This window comes from Carettochelys insculpta, chromosome 1, assembly GCF_033958435.1.
Source record: "Carettochelys insculpta isolate YL-2023 chromosome 1, ASM3395843v1, whole genome shotgun sequence".
Classification (NCBI taxonomy): Eukaryota; Metazoa; Chordata; order Testudines; family Carettochelyidae; genus Carettochelys; species Carettochelys insculpta.
In genome coordinates, this window is record NC_134137.1 from 182,540,243 (window position 1) to 182,559,285 (window position 19,043).

The following is a 19,043-nucleotide window of genomic DNA, read 5'->3' on the forward strand; positions in this document are numbered from 1 at the left end:
CCAGGGCCTGGAGTACCACTGAGTGGTACCCCTTCCTGTTTATGTAGGCATCCCCACTGTGGTCTGGAGCCCGGACTGCAACATGTGTCCCATCCAGGGCTCCAAAACAGTTGGGAAGCCCAGGTCTGTGAACCCAGCAAGGGTGGCGTTCAGGTCCCTCAGAGTCACAACACATCGCAGGAGCATTGTGTTGATGGCTTGGACGACCTGTAAGGGGAAGGGGGAGACATCAATGAGTACCAGACGGGGGGCCCCTGCCCCATGCCCCGTTGCCCCCTCCCCAGAGTGGGTCCATGCCGGGGGCTGGCCATACTTCCTTCAGCACTGCTCCAACAGTGGCCTTGCCTATGCCAAATTTGTGGCCGACGGATCTGTGGCTGTCGGGGGTGTCCAGCCACCATAGTGCAATGGCCACCCTCTGCTGCACCGGGAGTGCTGGCCGCATACGGGTGTCCCCATGCTGGAGGACTGGGGCGAGCCAATGGCAGAGGTCCTCAAATGTCTGCCAGCTCATCCTGAAATTCCTGAGCCACTGCTCGTCGTCCCAGTCCTCCAGCACCAGCTGGTCCCACCATTCAGTGCTGGTGGCACATGCCCACTGGCTCCGGATGGGGAGGGAACAGGGGAAGGGGCAGAATGGGGGTGGTAAGGGCCTCAAGGCTGGGTCCCATGACAGCGAGCCACCTGCGCTGCTGTTGCTGCATGGAGAGCAGCACAATCAGTAGGCTGAGCAGGATTGTGATGGCATAGTCCTCGCCAAGGTGGGGAGCTGGCATGGTCTCCGGGTGTTCCCCTGTGCATGTGCTGCTGCTGTCTTCGGGCTGTCAGCCTTGAGCATGTGCGGTCTGTGGGTGCTGGGAGGGGCCCTTTAAGGGGTTGGCTGGCTGGGAGCCTGGAAGGGCTTGTCGGCCATGCGACCCCATGCCTTCATCGTTTCCTGTCTCCTCACTTCGAAGTAGGGAGTAGTTGTGCATGGACGTTTAACTTCGAAGTGGGGGAAAGCCTTCTTCGAAGTAAGGGAGTGTGCATTTTGTGTGTGGGTGCTCTACTTCGAAGTTGTACTTCAAAGGAAGCAACTTTGAACTTATTTTGTAGTGTAGACACAGCCCAAGTGTTTGACAAATCAAACCTAAAGCTAAAAAAGTTTCATTTAATTAGGAAAGAAAAGCATGAAACAACTAGAATATTTCAGGCTTACTGAAGGAAAGCCCTCATATTTCTTTCATGGTATGAATATTTGAACTTTCATTTAATTTTTCACACATTTGTTCTTTGAAATTGATGCCTGAGATCAGTTTTCACTTTAAATTGCAAGCATAGGAGAGAACCCAGATTAGTGGCACGCAGCCTTGTTTGGTGGAACATGACACATACTGTGAATAAACTTATTTCTTTGTATCAGATAAATGATGTTGAGGTGAAATTCATATGGTCTCTAAAAGTCACTCCATCCAGATGCCAAACAGACATGTTGTCCTCAATGTTCAGAACTTGAAATGGGATCTTTAAAGTTCTCTTGTACAATCTATCCCATTTTCCTCAAAAATACACAAGGTGTTTTAAGACTGGCTAGGGGTTTGCCACCTTGTGAAAGTCAACTTTAAAATGTTAACACTTACAAGAGACTTGGCATGCTACCGTATCTGGGACCTATCTCTACATTCATATCCCTGCATAACCCTAATACTTGGAATGATGTCATAAATGTTGACACTTTAAGGGTGATAACAGTACACAGCCACGAGCTGAGCCTTTGTAGCTTCACTCGTCTGCTACTTTGAGCAAGATTTTGTTCTGAAATGCAAACTTCACCTCTAACAAGCACCTCATGTATTTTTACCAAGGGACATATAATTTTGAAAAGTGTCACAGAATTGTCATGTATTCCTGCCCTGCAAACTTCAAATGTCTAATGCACATGGAATTCTGTACACTGACCTGGCACACACTAACAGTAAGTTACCGGTGGCTGGCAAGGCAGGAGAAAAATGGGGCTCACATGTAGTACAATTTCATGACTGTCCACATCTGGAATTTTCATTCCTGGGATTAAGAAGTATAGTTAACATTGTCCAAAAATTTCTTTATGTCAGTTTGTGATAACTGCAACATTATGAAAGTACTGATATACTACAATCAGACACTGAAGTGCAGCTTGTTTGTAGAATAGTTCTGTTGTGTCGAACTGGTTTTTATGTTACAACCAACCAGATATGGAGGTTGTTATGTCTATTCACAAATGCGCTTGTGATGTGTTTGTGAGACAACAGAGGGAAGGGATGCAGAGGGAAATGATATATTGGCATTTGATTGAAAAATGACAAAAAAGTGTATAGTTTAGGATTCATTTAAAGGCTTTGGTTATAACTGACAAACTAGTTTCCTCTGAAAAGTCATCTTGAAAATGTTTTGTTTTCATTTTTTTAAAATGATTTAGGATCTATTTGCGTTAGATCTGGAGCCCTACAGATACAGTGGAGTAAACATGACTGGGTTTCGCCTGCTCAATATCGACAATCCACAGGTTTCATCAGTTATTGAAAAGTGGTCAATGGAACGGCTGCAGGCACCACCCAAACCAGAAACTGGCCTCCTAGATGGCACGATGACAGTAAGTGAATAACCACAGCATGGATTTACAGCAGATGGCTACAGAGGCCTTTGTAATTCTATTCCAATCCACGGATAAACATAATTGCTTTGTTCTTAATTTCCCATATTTATCAGGATAGGAGGAGGGGAAGAAAGTCAGGGACAGCAAAGGAAGACACTTAAGAAACAAACTTAACGCGTAATTTGGTGGCTGACATCTGCCTAAGCATTATGGGCCCACTGCTGTAGCCCTTACTTTTCTAAAAATGATGGAAATGTTCACGTGAATAGGAATACAGGAGAGAGTTCTGTGTGAGCTGTTAATAGTCTGCCCAAGTTTAAGCAGAAGTTTTCCATTTGCTTTTCTACTTAATTCATTTTACAAGTGATGGAAGAGAATCGACAGAAGGAAAGATGTATTTTTAAATGTTATTTATTTTTTTCCTTTTCTTGGCGAGGGTAGTGAATTTGTTTCTTTAACCAATACTGCAGTTAGCCATGTGGCAAGTGGTGACATTCACATGAATAAATGAGTTGCAACGCACTGTGACAAGGTGCTTTGTGCTTATTTATCTCTCTCTTGTCAAATACACTAGCAGCAGTCTCATTTCTCTAAGGAAGTTCAGAATGTGATGAAAATAAGAGGAGATTAAAAACTTCCAGAGAGGTATAGTATTAGTAATCTGCAATAAAAGATACTGTATGTCTAGGCAAGTAATAGCATTTTTAAATTGAAAAAGTGCCTTCTTTCTCCATTCCGATCATCTACAGCAGCAGTCTTGCTTTGAAGATATAATTTAGAGATAAGTGAAAGGTATCTTGCTTGTAAGCACTGAGGAGAAAAATAGAAACAATTGAATCGAGTAAGTCTGACCAAGTTGGTTCTGGGCGTGGGCAGTTTTTTCCAGCATGCAATAATAATCTTAACATGAATTGAATGATATGGGATGCAGCATGGAACACACTTCATTGCAAAATGATTCCAGATGTCATTTTGAAACACACCGATTGTTACAGAGAATTTGCCAGGTCAATGACCTTCAGCAAAGTTTCTGTACAAAATTCTCCTTTTTGCACTATGGCTGTGCTTATAGAAATATGCAATACAGAGTAGATACTAATTTACTATCTAAGGCACCAGTCTTGCAAAGGGATATGTGTAGGCACTGCCACTGATTATACATATCTGACTCCAGGACTAGATTCTAAGATGGCAAATTTAGATCTCTTCTTTTATTACAGATATCTTACTACTTGGAAACAATATAAACAGACATGGTTACTAATCAGCAGTGCTTACTTTCAATATTCATCACAAATTCACTTACTCCATTAGGTGAAGAGCTACAATACTGCTGTAATTCATTAGAGAGTTAAGCTAGGATAAGTTGTGCGTCAGCAAAATGATTAAGCTTTCTAATATTAATGACAGATTTCTCCCTTCTAGTTCACAAAATGGTATTTCTCCAGGGTGGGAAATGTGGAAAGATTCTCTCAGAATGGGATGCGTGGATTTCTATGCAATTATCTAAATAAAATATTGAAATCAAAACCCTGAGAAATTCCAAGGCTGAATCTCTGCCCCAATTATGTTATTTTGTCTAATACAGAAGAGGTAGAACACCATTGTTTTTTGGGCAGGGATGGGGAAGGGAGGAAAATCTTTGAAAGCAAAATTTACACGGAAACACTCAAGACACTTCGTTATGCAGAGTTTCTGACATAGTCTGCTCTTCAGACTATGCAAGAAGGTTTATCATGATTTAACCCCACAGATGCTTTGAGATCTTCTAGAAAATCCTTAGACCTCAGGGTAGCCAACTAGAAGCCCCTTTTTATTTTTTTTCCACAAAATATCACCTCACCCTAGTCCATATGACCAACAACCAGCACAATGTTTTTGTGATGCTCCCAATCACGACTAAACTATCAAACCTGAATAAAACTGTGGCTTTTGGATTAGTGCACGACGGCCTAGCCATGTCTGTAACACCTAAGCAATGCACACTCCTGATATTGTTTTTTGTGACTTTTCTGCGTGGTTGTATTGTTAAGTGAACGGTGACAGGCTGACAGGCCTACCAAATGAATTTCTTCATCCCATGAACGGGTATAATTGCCATCAGTAGTTGAAGCTTGCCCTACCTTGCCACAGTAGCACATTAGAGCTGACTGCTACTGGTGAGAAGACAGTAACAGTCTCCGTGGCAACATAACGTTTGGCCTTTTCATTGCATGGTGGTTACTAAGGTTGAGGAAGAGCAAATCAATGCATTTCACACTGGCCATCAACTACCATCAGAAAGTGACGTTTTTCACTGCTGTGCTGCTGGTCCAGATTCCTATCAATGGTCCACTTCCATGTTTTACCACCACTGGCAGCAGTACAGCCTTGCCCCACTCAAACTGTATGTCCAGGAAGGTATTTGAGGTGCTTATTGGGAAGGTCACAATCAGCTATTCAGTTGGTCCAGTAGCTACCTATCACGTCTATATTGGCCACATCATATCCCTCGGGCACTTGGCCAGTTATGCTGGTCTGTGCAGACCCATACTGCACTCACTCCTGATCGCTGGCACAGAAGCATTTTTTCCCCTGTATACAGCTACTGAAAGTATGGGAGGTCCACACAGCAGAGCAAGGAGCCCCACTCATTCCCCAGTACAGCCACACAAGTCAGCCTTCATAGACAAAACAAACAGAATGTCATGAGGGAAGGCAGAGTCAGCGAGGTAAAGCGACGTGCTCAATGTCAGACGGCAAAGTAGATGAACATTAATAATTATAAAGCAATGAATTTTAATCAACCCTTTCCAGGTTCATAAGTGACAATGCCAAGGCAGGCAATGCTGACATTGACAGACAATATGTGGATCTTATTTTGGAGCAATGACGGGGGCTGAGCATTGGGGTGATGCAAACGGATCTGCCGTGTGGCATTTCCACCAGAAATCCTCCAACTCTTCTGGCCAAATTCATCCTGGGTATAACTGCCATGAAACAGATTCAAACCCTGGATAAATTTGCCCTAATCACCCTAATTTTGAGACTGATCCAAAGCCTAAGGAATTTATTGAGTCTTTCCACTGACTTTGTGGATCTCTGGATTAGGATCTTAAGCTATAGTTACACTAGGCAAAGTAAGTCGACCACAGACACACAATTCTGACTACAGCAATTGCGTAGCTAGAATGGACCTATCTGCACTCAGCTTACTTGGCTGTCCCTACTGAACAAGATCGACGGGAGACCTCCCTTACTCCTCATATCTCAGGAGGAGTACAGAGGTTGACCGCGACCCCTGAAAGGTCAATTTCACACATCCCCTCTAGACAGATGAAATTGAACCCTGGAAAATTGACCCTGAGCTCATCAATCTTGCGAGTTAGTGCAAACATAGCCTCAGTCACAACGAACTGTTTGGAACGTCTTTAAGAAGCTTGCTCTGCAGTACTGCTTCTACTGCCTCCTGCATTTTTGATTAGCTTTTGGTTGTGGGACTTTGTTTTGTGAAGAGCTCAACTAGGACGTCAGGAGTGATTCCTCATCTGCAGTATATTGAGATTAGCAAGCACATTCAGATCACATTCGATTGTCAGCTAAAGCTTCTAGCACTAAGACTGATGCCATTGTAATTTATTTAGGTAAATGAAACAGTCAAAGAATCAAATCTATTAATTTCCCAAAGGAACACCAGGGAAAAAGAAGAAAAGATGGGTATGTAGTACAGTTTCTCCTCCTCAAAGTCATTATGCTTTTTTGTAGGCCCAAATTTACTTCTGAATTAGTCAGTATTTTTAAAATAGATACTATATCACATTAATAAATTAATTTCTGACAACATCTCCATGAGGGGAGTAAAAATTATCTCCCTTTATGCAAAGGGGCCACTGAGACAGAGAGTAAGGGTGAAGTTTTCAAAAACTTCTGAATGGCACAAGGCCCAATGACTTGTAATAACACTTTGGTAAAATTTTCAAAAGGGCTAGCATCCCATTTTCCAAAGTGACTAGACTCTTACGCTCCTAAATCCTATAGACTTAGGAGCCTATAAGCCTTGGTGTCTAAAGGACATATTTTAAAGTTATTTAGGCACCTGAAGATAAAGTATTAACTGGTAGAATTGACTGCACTGTGGAAAATCTCACTAGGCTAGTTTCTGCATCTTTAGGCACCAAAGTAACTTTAAAAATCTGCGCTTAAGGTAGTTCTGAAAAAGGGACTGAGGTGTCCGAGTCAATTTTCAAATTTTTGCTTGAAACATTTGTGAAAATTCCATCCCTAATGATTTCTCTGGTGTCACACAGCAATCTACAGCAGAGGTGGGAATAACATGTAAATCTGCTTGGTCCCATGCTTTAACCACTATACCACGCTTCCTTTCTTTTCCATCTGATTGCTAAGTAATTTGCTCAGCAATAGCTGATAGCACAAATTAACACAAGGTTTGTCTCCCTGGAGTCACATGGGAGTCTCGGAAAAGGAGTAGCCTAATCTCTTCTAAGTAGAATGGGATGTTCGTTCTGAGATGGTAAAAGGGGAGGGAGAAGAATGCTATAAATTAAAGAGCTTCCTTTTGTTTTTCATGCAGACTGAAGCAGCTCTGATGTATGATGCTGTTTATATGGTCGCAGTGGCCTCCCAGCGTGCCTCCCAAATGACTGTCAGCTCCCTGCAGTGCCACAGGCACAAGCCATGGCGTTTTGGACCCAGATTTATGAATCTGATAAAAGAGGTATGTATGCACCATCTGCTTACAGCCAGTGTAATCCCCTCATTGTTTTTTATTGCACTGGACTCTGTATTACATGCCTCTGTGGAACGTATTGTACGTTCAGATTTCTTTTGTTAGAACACCAGGCTATGTTTACATCACAGGGTTTTGTTTAAAAAGAAAAAAGGGGGGCGGGTTTGCTGACAAAACCCATGGAGCCTCAAGATTCCAAGGCATTCTGTTGACAGTAAATCGACAGAACGCAGCACTTTTGTTGACAGCCTTACCCCACTCCCCACAAGGAAGAACACCTCCGTTGACAGCCGGTCTGGGTGTCCCAGGGGGGTTGGGTGGGGGAGGCTTCCGTCAATAGAAAAGGCCCAGCTGTAAGGAAGACAGGGAGGAGAGACATTGGGTCATTCATGCAACACAGCCCCTAAGGCCCTGCACCCCACTATGAAGAGCAACCAACACCCCCTGGGGGAAAGGACCGTAATGTCCAGAGAGCAGAGCTTGGGACAGGAGATGGGGATGCTCAGTCCGTGGAGGGGGTGGGGGCCTGCAAACCCAAAGGGAAGCATGATCCTGAGTGGCGTTGACCTTCGGATCCCTTCTCACCGTGGGTTCATGGCCTCTTTCAGGGCTGGGATGGGGCTGGGATTGGGGGAGGTACAGAGGTGGTTAGCCTGTGGTGGGGTTTGGGTCAGTAGTGGGAGCAGGGAAGTTTGGGGAACAAGAGGGACTGGGGGAGCAGGAGGGTCCTGGGGAGCGGAGAGGGGGCAAGCATGGCCCTTGGCCATTGCAGGATATCTAGGATGCCCTGTAGGATGGCTGCCAGGAGCAGGGTGGTGGCAGCAGAGCGGAGGCCGCAGCTGCAGGCAGCTGGGCCACCATGTTCCAGCAGACACCGGTGCCGGTGGTGACGCAAGGGGTTAGTTGCTCCCAGGCTCACAACGATCACTCCCAGTCATCCTGCAGCCACCACTCCTTGAGCTCTGTCATCCTTCAAAGGGCAGCACTATGGTCTCTCTGGAGGTCCTCTTGTACCCGGCAATGCCCCCTCTGGCTGAGGCCTGCCCTGGTGGTGGCGGTGAGGCTGACTCACCCTCACGGTGAGGTGGGGTTGGTGCTGTGTCTCCAGAGGCCCCTGTGCACCTGGTGGGGGTGCTGTGCAGTTGTGACCATCCAGCAGCTATGGCAAGTTCCTCACAAGTGGTGTGAGGCTCGCCCTCCATGAGGAAGAGGAAAACAGCCATCAGGAGATGCAGCAGGTGCTGAAGCACCTCTGGGTGGGGGCCGGTGCAAGCCCAGGATCTGCTCTAGCACCATGGCTCACTGGAAAGAGCTACGTCTGCCAGAGACCACTGAAGCGCTGCCCTAGGAAGCTGTGCTGCCCCTTGTGAAGGTAGACACACCTCAGCATGGGCAGGGAATGGGCATCTGGGGGGCCCTTTAAGGGCATGTCATCCAGGGCTCCCGGAAGAGATTGCTGGCCATGCGACCCTGTCGACAGTGTTCCGGGTGCCTGTTTTGTCAAGAGAGCAGCCGGGCAGTCCAGCCACTCTCTGTTGACAGAGCGGATCGAAAGAGCAATCCACTTGGCAGTCTGCACACAGTCTGTCGACAGAAGTTTTGTCAGAAGATATATTCTGACAAAAGTTTGTGTCGACAGATCCAGTCTAGACATAACCTCAGTTCCTACTTGTTTACCTCCTTTAGGAGCTTTGCTTTACAGACACAAAGCTGCTGCCTGAATTTCAGTAGCAACTTTATCCCACCTTTTAGTGAGAAATTTCAGGTGTGATAAAGTTTGCGGTGTGATTTCCAGATTTTTTTCTTGATTTATATTCATGATGGAACTGGGGTGCTCATCATTCACTAAGTTATGGGAGAACCATCTGCTACCATTGTAGAAACTGGTGTGAGCCTTTGTAACCAGGTTCCATGGCACTGTACTTGTTTGACTCCCATTATTAGGCTGATTCCCCACTCAGATGGGTCGAAGTGCTTCCACTTTCTCACAAATTTCCTTTGCATTACTGAACTGCACTAGGTACAATCAACATTCTTCTTCCTATGAAGGGAACGGTGTAGAGAGGCAGCGATCAAAAGTGACTGTTCCTGCCTTTTCCCTGCCTCCCACATTTGGAGCCTAATTCTGCCTGCATTCAAAGAGCTGTGTTTTCTACCAAAACTGTATCCCTATTGCACTTGTGTAAGTGGAGCAGAGTTGCCAGGCTGAGGGATAAACTATACAGCAGCTGGCATGAAGTGGCATGTTGTTGAAAACAGTAACAGAGAGGGAGCCGTGCTAGTCTATATACTATCAAAACAAAAAAGCAAAGTAGCACTTTAAAGACTAACAAAATAACAAAAAAAGCTCGCCTAATAAATTATTTTGTTAGCCCTTAAAGTGCTGCTTGACTGCTTTTTTGTTTTGTTGAAAACAGGAATCTCGCTGGAGGTAAGTTTCAGAACATGAAGTTATGTAAAATGTAGCCAGTGTATAGATCCCTTTTCTGAATCTTGGAGGGCTCTTTCCCTACCTGTCATTTGATTATGCAGAGGCACAAATTCCCAAAAGCTCATTTCTTCTGATTTTTTGCTGTATTGATAACTACATAGCCTTCTCATTCTCTTTTTCCTTGTCCATTTTTTACTATGGGAAGTTCTGTCAATTTTCTGTATCTGCCTCCAAGCTTCTGTCTTTAAAAAGGATAGAGTAAGGAACAGAGCAAGGCCCCAGGGACCATACTGAAAAAGTTCAATTGTCAAGGGGGAGGAGACTTACAACATAAGAGGAGAGGAGGCACGCAGCAGCTCTTGAAGTAGATAGGACTCCCCAAGCAGGACACTGTGTCCTCTACTGGAGGACCTGTCGGAGGAGTACAAAGTGACAGAAAAGACCCACACCATATCTAGGGACCTAAAGAGCTTGCAGGAGGCAGTGGCTGCCATATGGTGCATTTGGAAATACCACTGAGCAAAGTGCCTCTCTCCAGCTGGGTTCAAGATTGCTGCATGACAGCTCCTCTTCTGAGGGGGCTGTAAAAGAGGACAGCTGCCAGCAAGACTGTTCTGGGACAGCCTGTGGCAATGTGTAGCTATAGCCTACCCTGATAGAGCTGGGGCAGGATTATGAAAGGGGTTTTAAGGCTTCAGCCCAAGGCCCTGAGGGCCCCCTTAGCCTGGGGTCCTGGAATGCAGCCACTGAATCCCCTGTGTGCCGTGGCTCAGGTGGCAGTAGGGGAGGGCTGAAGGGACTCTGCACGCTGTCATTCCTCCTCCTCGCCCTGCCCCCGGGTCGGAGCCGCGTGTGTCACCACTAGCAGGCTCCACCCCCACAGTTCCCATTAGCTGGGAATCATGGCCAATGGGAGAGGTGGGAGGTGGTGGCTGCAAGCACAGGACCACATGAAACCACTTGTTCCATGCAGCAGCTAAGCCAGGTAAACGTCCCAATCCCCTGTCCCCTCCTGTGCCCTGCCTCTCAGATCCCACAGCCCTACTCTCAGCCTGCTCCTGTGCCCAACCACCCACCCAGACTCCCTTTCCTGCACCATACCTCCTGCCCAGACCCTGTACCCCAACCCTCTCACCAGATGCCTCGCCCCATCTCCAGCCCACTCCTGCATACTACCTGCCCACCCAGAACCCACACTTCCCAGCAGCCCCCTCCCACAGAGTGAACCCTTCCTTTTTGGTCCTACTCTGGAGCTTAGGGGTGCCCACAAAATCTCTTAGTTCCAGGTCCCCAGACCAGTAATCTAGCCTGGGATAGAGCCACCAAATGTAGCCACAAAGCATGTGCCAACAGGAGTTTTTCTGCTGATGTAAGACCACCTCCTCCCATTAGTGATGGCAATAGAAACTCTTCTGTCAGATGTGCCCACCATGGAGAGGTGGAGTGGAGGAAGAGGCTGGCAGCATGCTTACACAAAAATAAGTTTTAAGTGTAAACAAACCCTTGGACTCTACAAACTTTATAATTCACTGATCTCTGAAGTATTTCCGTGCTTGCTGTGAGTCACTCACTGCATGCACTTTGCCATTTTGGATGGAAGTTTGCACACAGTGGATATTAGACCTCAAATTAAAATGAAGTGGTAATTATAGTCTCCCTTGGCAGTACATTTTTACAATGATTCCAATGGAACTGAAAAGTGACTCTAATCAATTAATACTGTTACATGGACTTTTAGCACATAATATGAATTGCCTAGATCACCACCTTTGGAAACATCTTAAAACTTTGACCAAAAGCAGTGGATGCATCTCAACAGATCCAATTCAAGGTTTAGTATGTTAAGCAATTCTAGGATCACACTTATCTTGCAGAGCTGGCTTCTTGCAGGGAATGAGATATATGAACTATTTACTGATACTTTGATGGATAATGTCTCTCATAGTCAGTAAAACACTGATATACACACTCCAAGACTCTTATCTTCATGTTTTCTATGCTAGCCAAAAAGTACATTATTAAAATTAATTTATAACAACAACTAAGGCAGTAATCCACTTCATAAAGGAAAATTCAACAAGGGTTTAAAATTATGTTGTAAATATAATAGGATCTCACTAATTCATGCGAAAATCTAGGAGGAAAATCAAGGGTGAATTGTTCAAATTAGGGGGCAAGCCAATAGACAATGAGAAGGACAAGTAGCTGTGTAACAGTGGTCCATTTATCTTCCTAAGTATGGTTTAGTTTTAACTGCTTTACTATATGTATAGTACCAAGAGTCTGAACAATTTTATTGATAGGTACAAAGACATGGTACCTGCCCTACAACTGAGGTAGAGGATGTACAGACAAATGTGGAATGCAACAGGTTCTAAGGCTGGTGAAGTTTAGCATACACCTTGGTAATGCCATGTTTTTATTTTGCTTTTGCACCCAATAAAGATTTTCAGTAATTTAATTTATTCTGACATGTCAGTGGAGAGAATGAAAAGCGAAAATCTCAGACGAGTAGAGTGCTGGGCTTCTGCTACTCTCAGGAACTGGACAACTTAATTTTTTTAGTCTATCAATATTCTGTTTGAGCTCCATGTTCTTCTCAAATGTGCATGAATTTGTTCTCCTGAGCTGCAAATCTGAGGCCAGAATTTGTCCTCTTGCTTATATTCATCTGAATATACTTCTGTCTAAAAAGCCGTGAGTGAGTATGAATTACTGTGTTAACATGAGTGCCGTCTTCACGGCACCTCAGAATTAACAGTGTGAGCTAACCAAAGACAGTAATTCCACTGGCTTTAGACCTCAGGGACTGATTTAGTTAAGTATCACCAGCTTCATCTTTTAGAGGAAAGAACATCAGATACAGTGCCTGAGGCCACAGGAGTAATCAATACTACACCAAAACGTAATCATCATCTTCCAACTACCTCAGGAGGTGCTCCTGTCTCTGGGAACCAGAAAACTGCAGGCAGAAGCAAGTCCAGCCCAAGCACCCAAACTGTTTTGAGGTACCGGTGACCATGAGCTAGTTTCTGCTTGGGAGAATATTACAAACAGTGCATTAGCATGGGATTACAGCACTCCCACAGTAGCTCATGAAGCTATTTTCTAAAATTAAAACTAAATCCTTGTCAGAAGCGCCTTTCCCCGAGACTTTATGTCATTGATATCTAAATGCTATTTTAATCCTTAGACTATTTATGGAAGAATTTCCAGATGAGTACATCTTGTCCCTCCCGCCCTGCCCTCCAACCTGCTGTCCAGCATGGGGTGGGGGGCAGGATGGGTGGGAAAAGTTGGTTTCTCTGAAGAAAGAAAATAAAAGGGAAGTATAATTCTTCCTCACATAGAAAAAAAGGAATAATAAATATGAAAAGGGTAAATATGGATCTTCCTTCTCTCCTAGTTCTCTTACAGGCAGGAAACAAAGTTAGGAGAAGGAATTCTCCTAATTTCTACTTTTTTCCCCTCTCTCTCACTCTTCAGGGAATACAATATAAAACTGTTCTACTAACTTCAAAAGATGGGAATTGTGCATCTCATGACAGAATTTGGCCCTTTGGTTATAATGGAAGTGAAATGATATACTGAAGGGAGAGACATCTCATTCTCTAGAGTGCCAGAAAAGTCTGAGTAGGAAGATGGATCAATTACACAGAAAATTACTCTTCATTCAGTAATAAAAACTGTAATGTTCAGATTCCCTGGGCATAGCTCAATGAACAATCTTTTAAATATGAAAAAAAATCACCCCCACAAAAACAAAAGATGATGTCCCTATACTACTGTTGATGGAAAAGATAATAGATTCTGAATGTCTCCCCACTTCTAAAGAATAAAAAAAATCATTAAACGATCCTTTTAAACTCATAAAATCTGAATAGATAAATGCATTTTCTACTGTTTCCCACAAACGCCCTGTGTTCCTGTCTTGCTGAACACTATTAACAGCAAGAAAAGAATCTCTATTCCTACAGGTAACGAAGGTGTTGCAAAATATTTCATTGATCTAAAAATAAAGAATTACTTCAGATCCAAAGGGGGTGATTTTTGAAAGCACAAAATAGGCACCCAGCCTTTAAGATCAGTATTATGATGGCTAGCAATGTTATTTATTTATTTATTTTACTGGAAATAAGTCATGATTCCCAAGGAAAAGGCTGCTTTAATGAGACACACGAATTCAGTAATTTTCTGACATATAGAGGCTGAACTTCTCTAATCTGGAACACACTCATCTGGCAAGATTTTAGTTAGCTGGATGGCCACTTACCATGGGCATGGCCAAGTTTCCCGTGGTCCCATAAAGTTTGTTTACAGCCACCAGTCCTGGCTCTCAGTGATCTGTCCTGTTATTTAGCTATGGTCTGAAGAAATGGGTCTGTCCCACAAAAGCTCACCTAATAAATTATTTTGAAGGCTTTAAAGTGCTACTTGACTGCTTTTTTAAAGAGTTAATGAACGCTGGGGTGCATAAATACCAGAACCTCAAGTAGGTGTAAAAAAGCTGCAAGTGCTGCTAAAATACTGCATCCAGTTCTGGTGCAAGATAAATTAGTGCAAGTTCACAGAAGAGCCAGGATGAAAGGATTAGAAAACATGCCTTATGCATAGGTGCTGGAACTAGGAGTGCAGATGGAGAGGTGCATGGTGCTGCCACACACACCCAGCTTGAATTGGTTTTGATTATATACAGGATTTACACTTTGGTTCAGTGGTTCTCAACACCTACACTGCAAAAATTATTCAAGTGCCTCTGCCCTTATGACCAGATTGATGAACTCCAGGAGCTATTTAGGTTTTCCAAAAAGAAGATTGCAGTGTGACTTGATTACCATCTGTAAGTGTTTACAAGGGAAACACATAATTAATAATAGGCTCTTTAATCTAGCAAATAAGGTCTAACACAATCCAGTGGTAGGAAATTGAAATTAGACAAATTCAGACAGGAAATAAGTTGTAAACTACTGTGAGGGTAATTAGCCATTGGAACAATTTACCAAGGATTGCGATGGTCACCCCTTAATCTTCTGGACATGGTATTCCATCTTTTATCTCCATCATGGGCAATTGTTAAATTAAAAGATAGGCTTAAGGAATTATTCTGGGGTGCGTTCTCTGGCCTGTGCTATGCAGGAGGTCAGACGAGATCACATTGCTCCCTTCCCACCTAAGAATCTATGAACTGTAAGCTGTTTGGAGCAGGAACTGACTCTTTCTTTTGCGTTTGCACAGTCCCTAGCAAAATGGGAACCCTGAGTAGCTCACAGTTCCTACCACAGTCTAAAAAACAATGCATACACCTTCCTGTGGACATATGCAAGCCTGACAACCTGAGGACAGCAATTGGACTCAGTACCAAAGTCATGAGATTATACTATGCAATGATCTTTATCTTCTTAACTGTTGCTTCTATCTGCACTTCAGAAGCAGGACGGTGATTCACAGCTTGCTGCTGAGTTGTATAAAATGGATGGTTTTTGCATTTGGGAAAAGCAGGCTTCACATATCCTTGTATTCTTTTCCCCTCGTTTGACTCTCCTTTAAAAAAATGATAAGCTTTTTGTTTGATGGAGAAAGGAATCTAAACTCTCCTTAATACAATGGGAGTAAATGATTAGCCTTGATCCATAGAAAAGGACCTATCTAGGGGTCTAATAAGGGACATTGAGAACATTTCCCTCTAACTCTAGGCCAGAGTGGACAACAATACCTCCCCTCCCTTTCGCTTTCAGTTCCTGCAAAAGATGGTGAGATGAGAAGATGTGAAGTCCAGGAAGCTAGCTCTGCTGCTTGTTGCTTCTGGGTTCTGTTCCCCAGCTGCTGATGGAAAGCACTGTGGGGGGTTGGAGATTAAAAATTCTCCAGCTCAACAGCATAGATAGCTCTAGCTATGCAGCAGGGCAGCTGCAGAAAAGAATACCATGTCCCTCCCACCTGCTGCACTGACAGCAGAAAGGGGAGAGCAGGCATTGCAGGGCCTGTCCTCCTGCTGCAAGCTGGGGAGGGAAAGAAGGAAAGTCAGCACAATGGCTTTGCACTGCAGAAAACCAACTCCATTTCTTTTCCATTATTATTGTTATTCTGCATGTCAATAAGTCATTTTTAACCAATCAATAGGCCAGAGAGGAAGGATGGATTTGCAGATAAGGCACTGAACTAGAGCTCAGGAGCTCTGATTTCAACTCCTGACTGCCACAGACTTTCCATATGACCTTGGGCAAGTCCCCTTAGCTGTCTAAATCCCAGCTGTAATATGTGGATAACCGTACATTTTTTCTATTGCAATTGTGTGCTTTTTGGGGCAAATACTTTGTAATATTTGCAGTTCATAACATACAATGGAATCCAAGTCTCAAACCAGCAAATACTCACCAGTAGTACTTACTGTACCACAACCCAAATAATACATCGTTTTATATTTTGTGTTGCACTTTGTCACTTTGGTAATGGCCACAGAAAGGTATGCAATCCCCTAGGTCCCAGAGGGATGAATTACTTAGAAAAATAAAAAAGCAGTCAAGTAGCACTTTAAAGACTAGCAAAATAGTTTATTAGGTGAGCTTTCGTGGGACAGACCCACTTCTTCAGACCATATCCCGACCAGAACAGACTAAGCTTTCCCTCAAATCTTTACCCACTCACTTCCTCTTGGTACTGGATTTGATAGTAAATTTAAGATGATTTAAGCATTCAAAATGCACTTGTCCAAGAAGAATCTCCTCAACATCACTTCATCTAGGCTTTGAAACAAGGACATTCAAGTTGTCAATCTCAAGTAATTAGAGATCATTGTGTCACCTTTCACACTGAAATGGCATATTTAGAACTTTTCCTCCCCACTCTTGTGCACTCTCTAACCTAACCTCTGCTCTGCAAATGGGTGTTCCTGAACAGTTCAAAGAACTGCAGCTTTTGGAGGGGCAGATAAAACTGCACTTTCAAATGGACCATAAACTTTGTTTTCTCTTATTCCTTCTGCTCATTTGTTCATCACTAGAGGAAATGTAATGTGTTAACCCACTATCAACCCCAAGAGCTCCACTTTTAAGCATCTGAGACACAACATTAGTAAAAAGACTAATTGTATGAGTCACTCAGTTGATGAGAAAATATAAATAACTTTTCTATTATAGTTTCAACTCTAACCAAAAGCATAGACAGATCAAATTTACTCTTGACCTTTACCGCTCAGAATGGCTTATAATGGAATTGACTATGTACTGTCTTATCTTGGAGAAGTGATTTACAGTATTTCTGGTATATCTATGCAGTATACCAAGGTTTCCCTAATTTTTTCAGGCACCTGAATTTGAACATTTTGTAAACTTGATAAAAACTGCATGGGAAATCAGAAACATGTAATTCAACAGTATATTTCAGAAGCATTTCTAAAACATGATTGCACTGAAGAAAAAGCTGGGATTCATCACATACCTAACATAATAATCTCTATATAGCTTTACTTTTAACTGTGTTTTAAAGTCAACATAAAAGAGCAAAATAAAAGTGCAAGAGTATCAAATTTCAGATTTCAATCTCATATGAAAAAACACAGAGGATCAGATTTCCTAACATCCAAAGGAAGCTACTGCTAACTGCTTTCATTGGGCTTGCTGAACTACTCTACACTACCATTAAATGCTCTTTGAAGAGAGTAATAATAAAATTGGTAAAGAGCTTATTCTAATACCTGTTCAACAAAGTGTGGTAAGGACAAATGGTAGCACTCCTGTACTAGTCAAAAGACAACAGCTAAGCGAAAAGCTGTGAGTAAGAAAAGCTGCTTTCATCTTCCTAACTACCACTGCCAACCTAATAATATATTCATATCTTCCCTACATGTGCATTAATCATCACTGATAATTCTCATAGCCCCTAAAATTTTATTGTGTTTTTCCAGTTTAGGATCCCAAGTTTTGCAGAGCAGCAACCATGCTGTATTTACACTGCTCCTAACATAATATGGTCCTGATCACAAGTTTGACTATTAAGTCAAAGTCAGAGTAAATGCTCACCCTTCTATTCTGTAGGGAAGCAGGAAGGCTTAATAAAAACAAGAGAGAGGAATAATCTGTTTCCCCTCAGCTTCTGCTGTTGAATTTCTCCTCAAACTTTCTACTAAATTAAAGATGGAGAAAGGGCTGGGGAGATAGAGAGAGATTAGAACATGGAGGGGGGAAAGTGATGGGGAATAGTTACTACACCACTGTTAGTGTATTTTGCCTCACATGTTTGGTATAATCTGGCATCAATGACTGGCTAAAGCCCTGACTTTGGGAAGTGCCAAGCATCTGCAACAGTGTCACACATACAGAATGGGAAAGGACTGCCTAGGAATGAGTACAGCAGGAAGGGATTTAGGGGTTATAGTGGACCACAAGCTAAATATGAGTCAACAGTGTGATGCTGTTGCAAAAAAAAGCAAACATGATTCTAGGATGCATTAACAGGTGTGTCATGAACAAGACACGAGAAGTCATTCTCCCGCTCTACTCTGCGCTGGTTAGACCTCAGCTGGAGTATTGTGTCCAGTTCTGGGCACCGCAGTTCAGGAAGGATGTGGAGAAATTGGAGAGGGTCCAGAGGAGAGCAACGAGAATGATCAAAGGTCTAGAGAACATGACCTATGAAGAAAGGCTGAAAGAATTGGGCTTGTTTAGTTTGGAAAAGAGAAGATTGAGGGGGGGACATGATAGCAGTTTTCAGGTATCTAAAAGGGTGTCATAAGGCAGAGGGAGGGAACTTGTACTTCCTTGCCTCTGAGGATAGAACAAGAGGCAATGGACTTAAATTGCAGCAGGGGAGGTTCAGGTTGGACATTAGGAAAAAGTTCCTAACTGTCAGGGTGATCAAACACTGGAACGAATTGCCAAGGGAGGTGGTAGAATCTCCGTCACTGGAGCTATTTAAGAAGAGGTTAGATAGATGGCTTTCAGGGATGGTCTAGAAAGTGCTTGGTCCTGCCGTGAGGGCAGGGGGCTGGACTCGATGGCCTCTCGAGGTGCCTTCCAGTCCTACTCTTCCATGATTCTATGAACTGTCAGAATAAGCCCCTGATGTAATATTATGGAGATAAATGTGCACGTGTGGGTGTGGGGGTCCATATCTCCTAAACAAGAACAGTGTGCTTTTGAAAAACACGGAGGTAAATTGTGTGCCTCCTGCATTTATGCTTAAGATTCCATACCCAGTAGGTCCCTTTAAGAAAGGGCCTCTTTGTATTCAAGGTTTCCATTTTGAGAGACTGGCACTGGGGCAAAGTACACTTC

General features: G+C 43.4%; 1 protein-coding gene across 1 annotated transcript in view; it reads left to right on the forward strand.

The window, feature by feature from the left end:
• Nucleotides 1-19,043, forward strand: part of GRIK1 (glutamate ionotropic receptor kainate type subunit 1) — a 248,748-nt gene that overhangs the window by 165,129 nt on the left and 64,576 nt on the right. The window contains exons 6-7 of the mRNA XM_074983450.1: nt 2,438-2,611; nt 7,185-7,328. Coding sequence (XP_074839551.1) covers nt 2,438-2,611; nt 7,185-7,328 — 318 coding nt within the window. The remainder of the gene's footprint in view (nt 1-2,437; nt 2,612-7,184; nt 7,329-19,043) is intronic.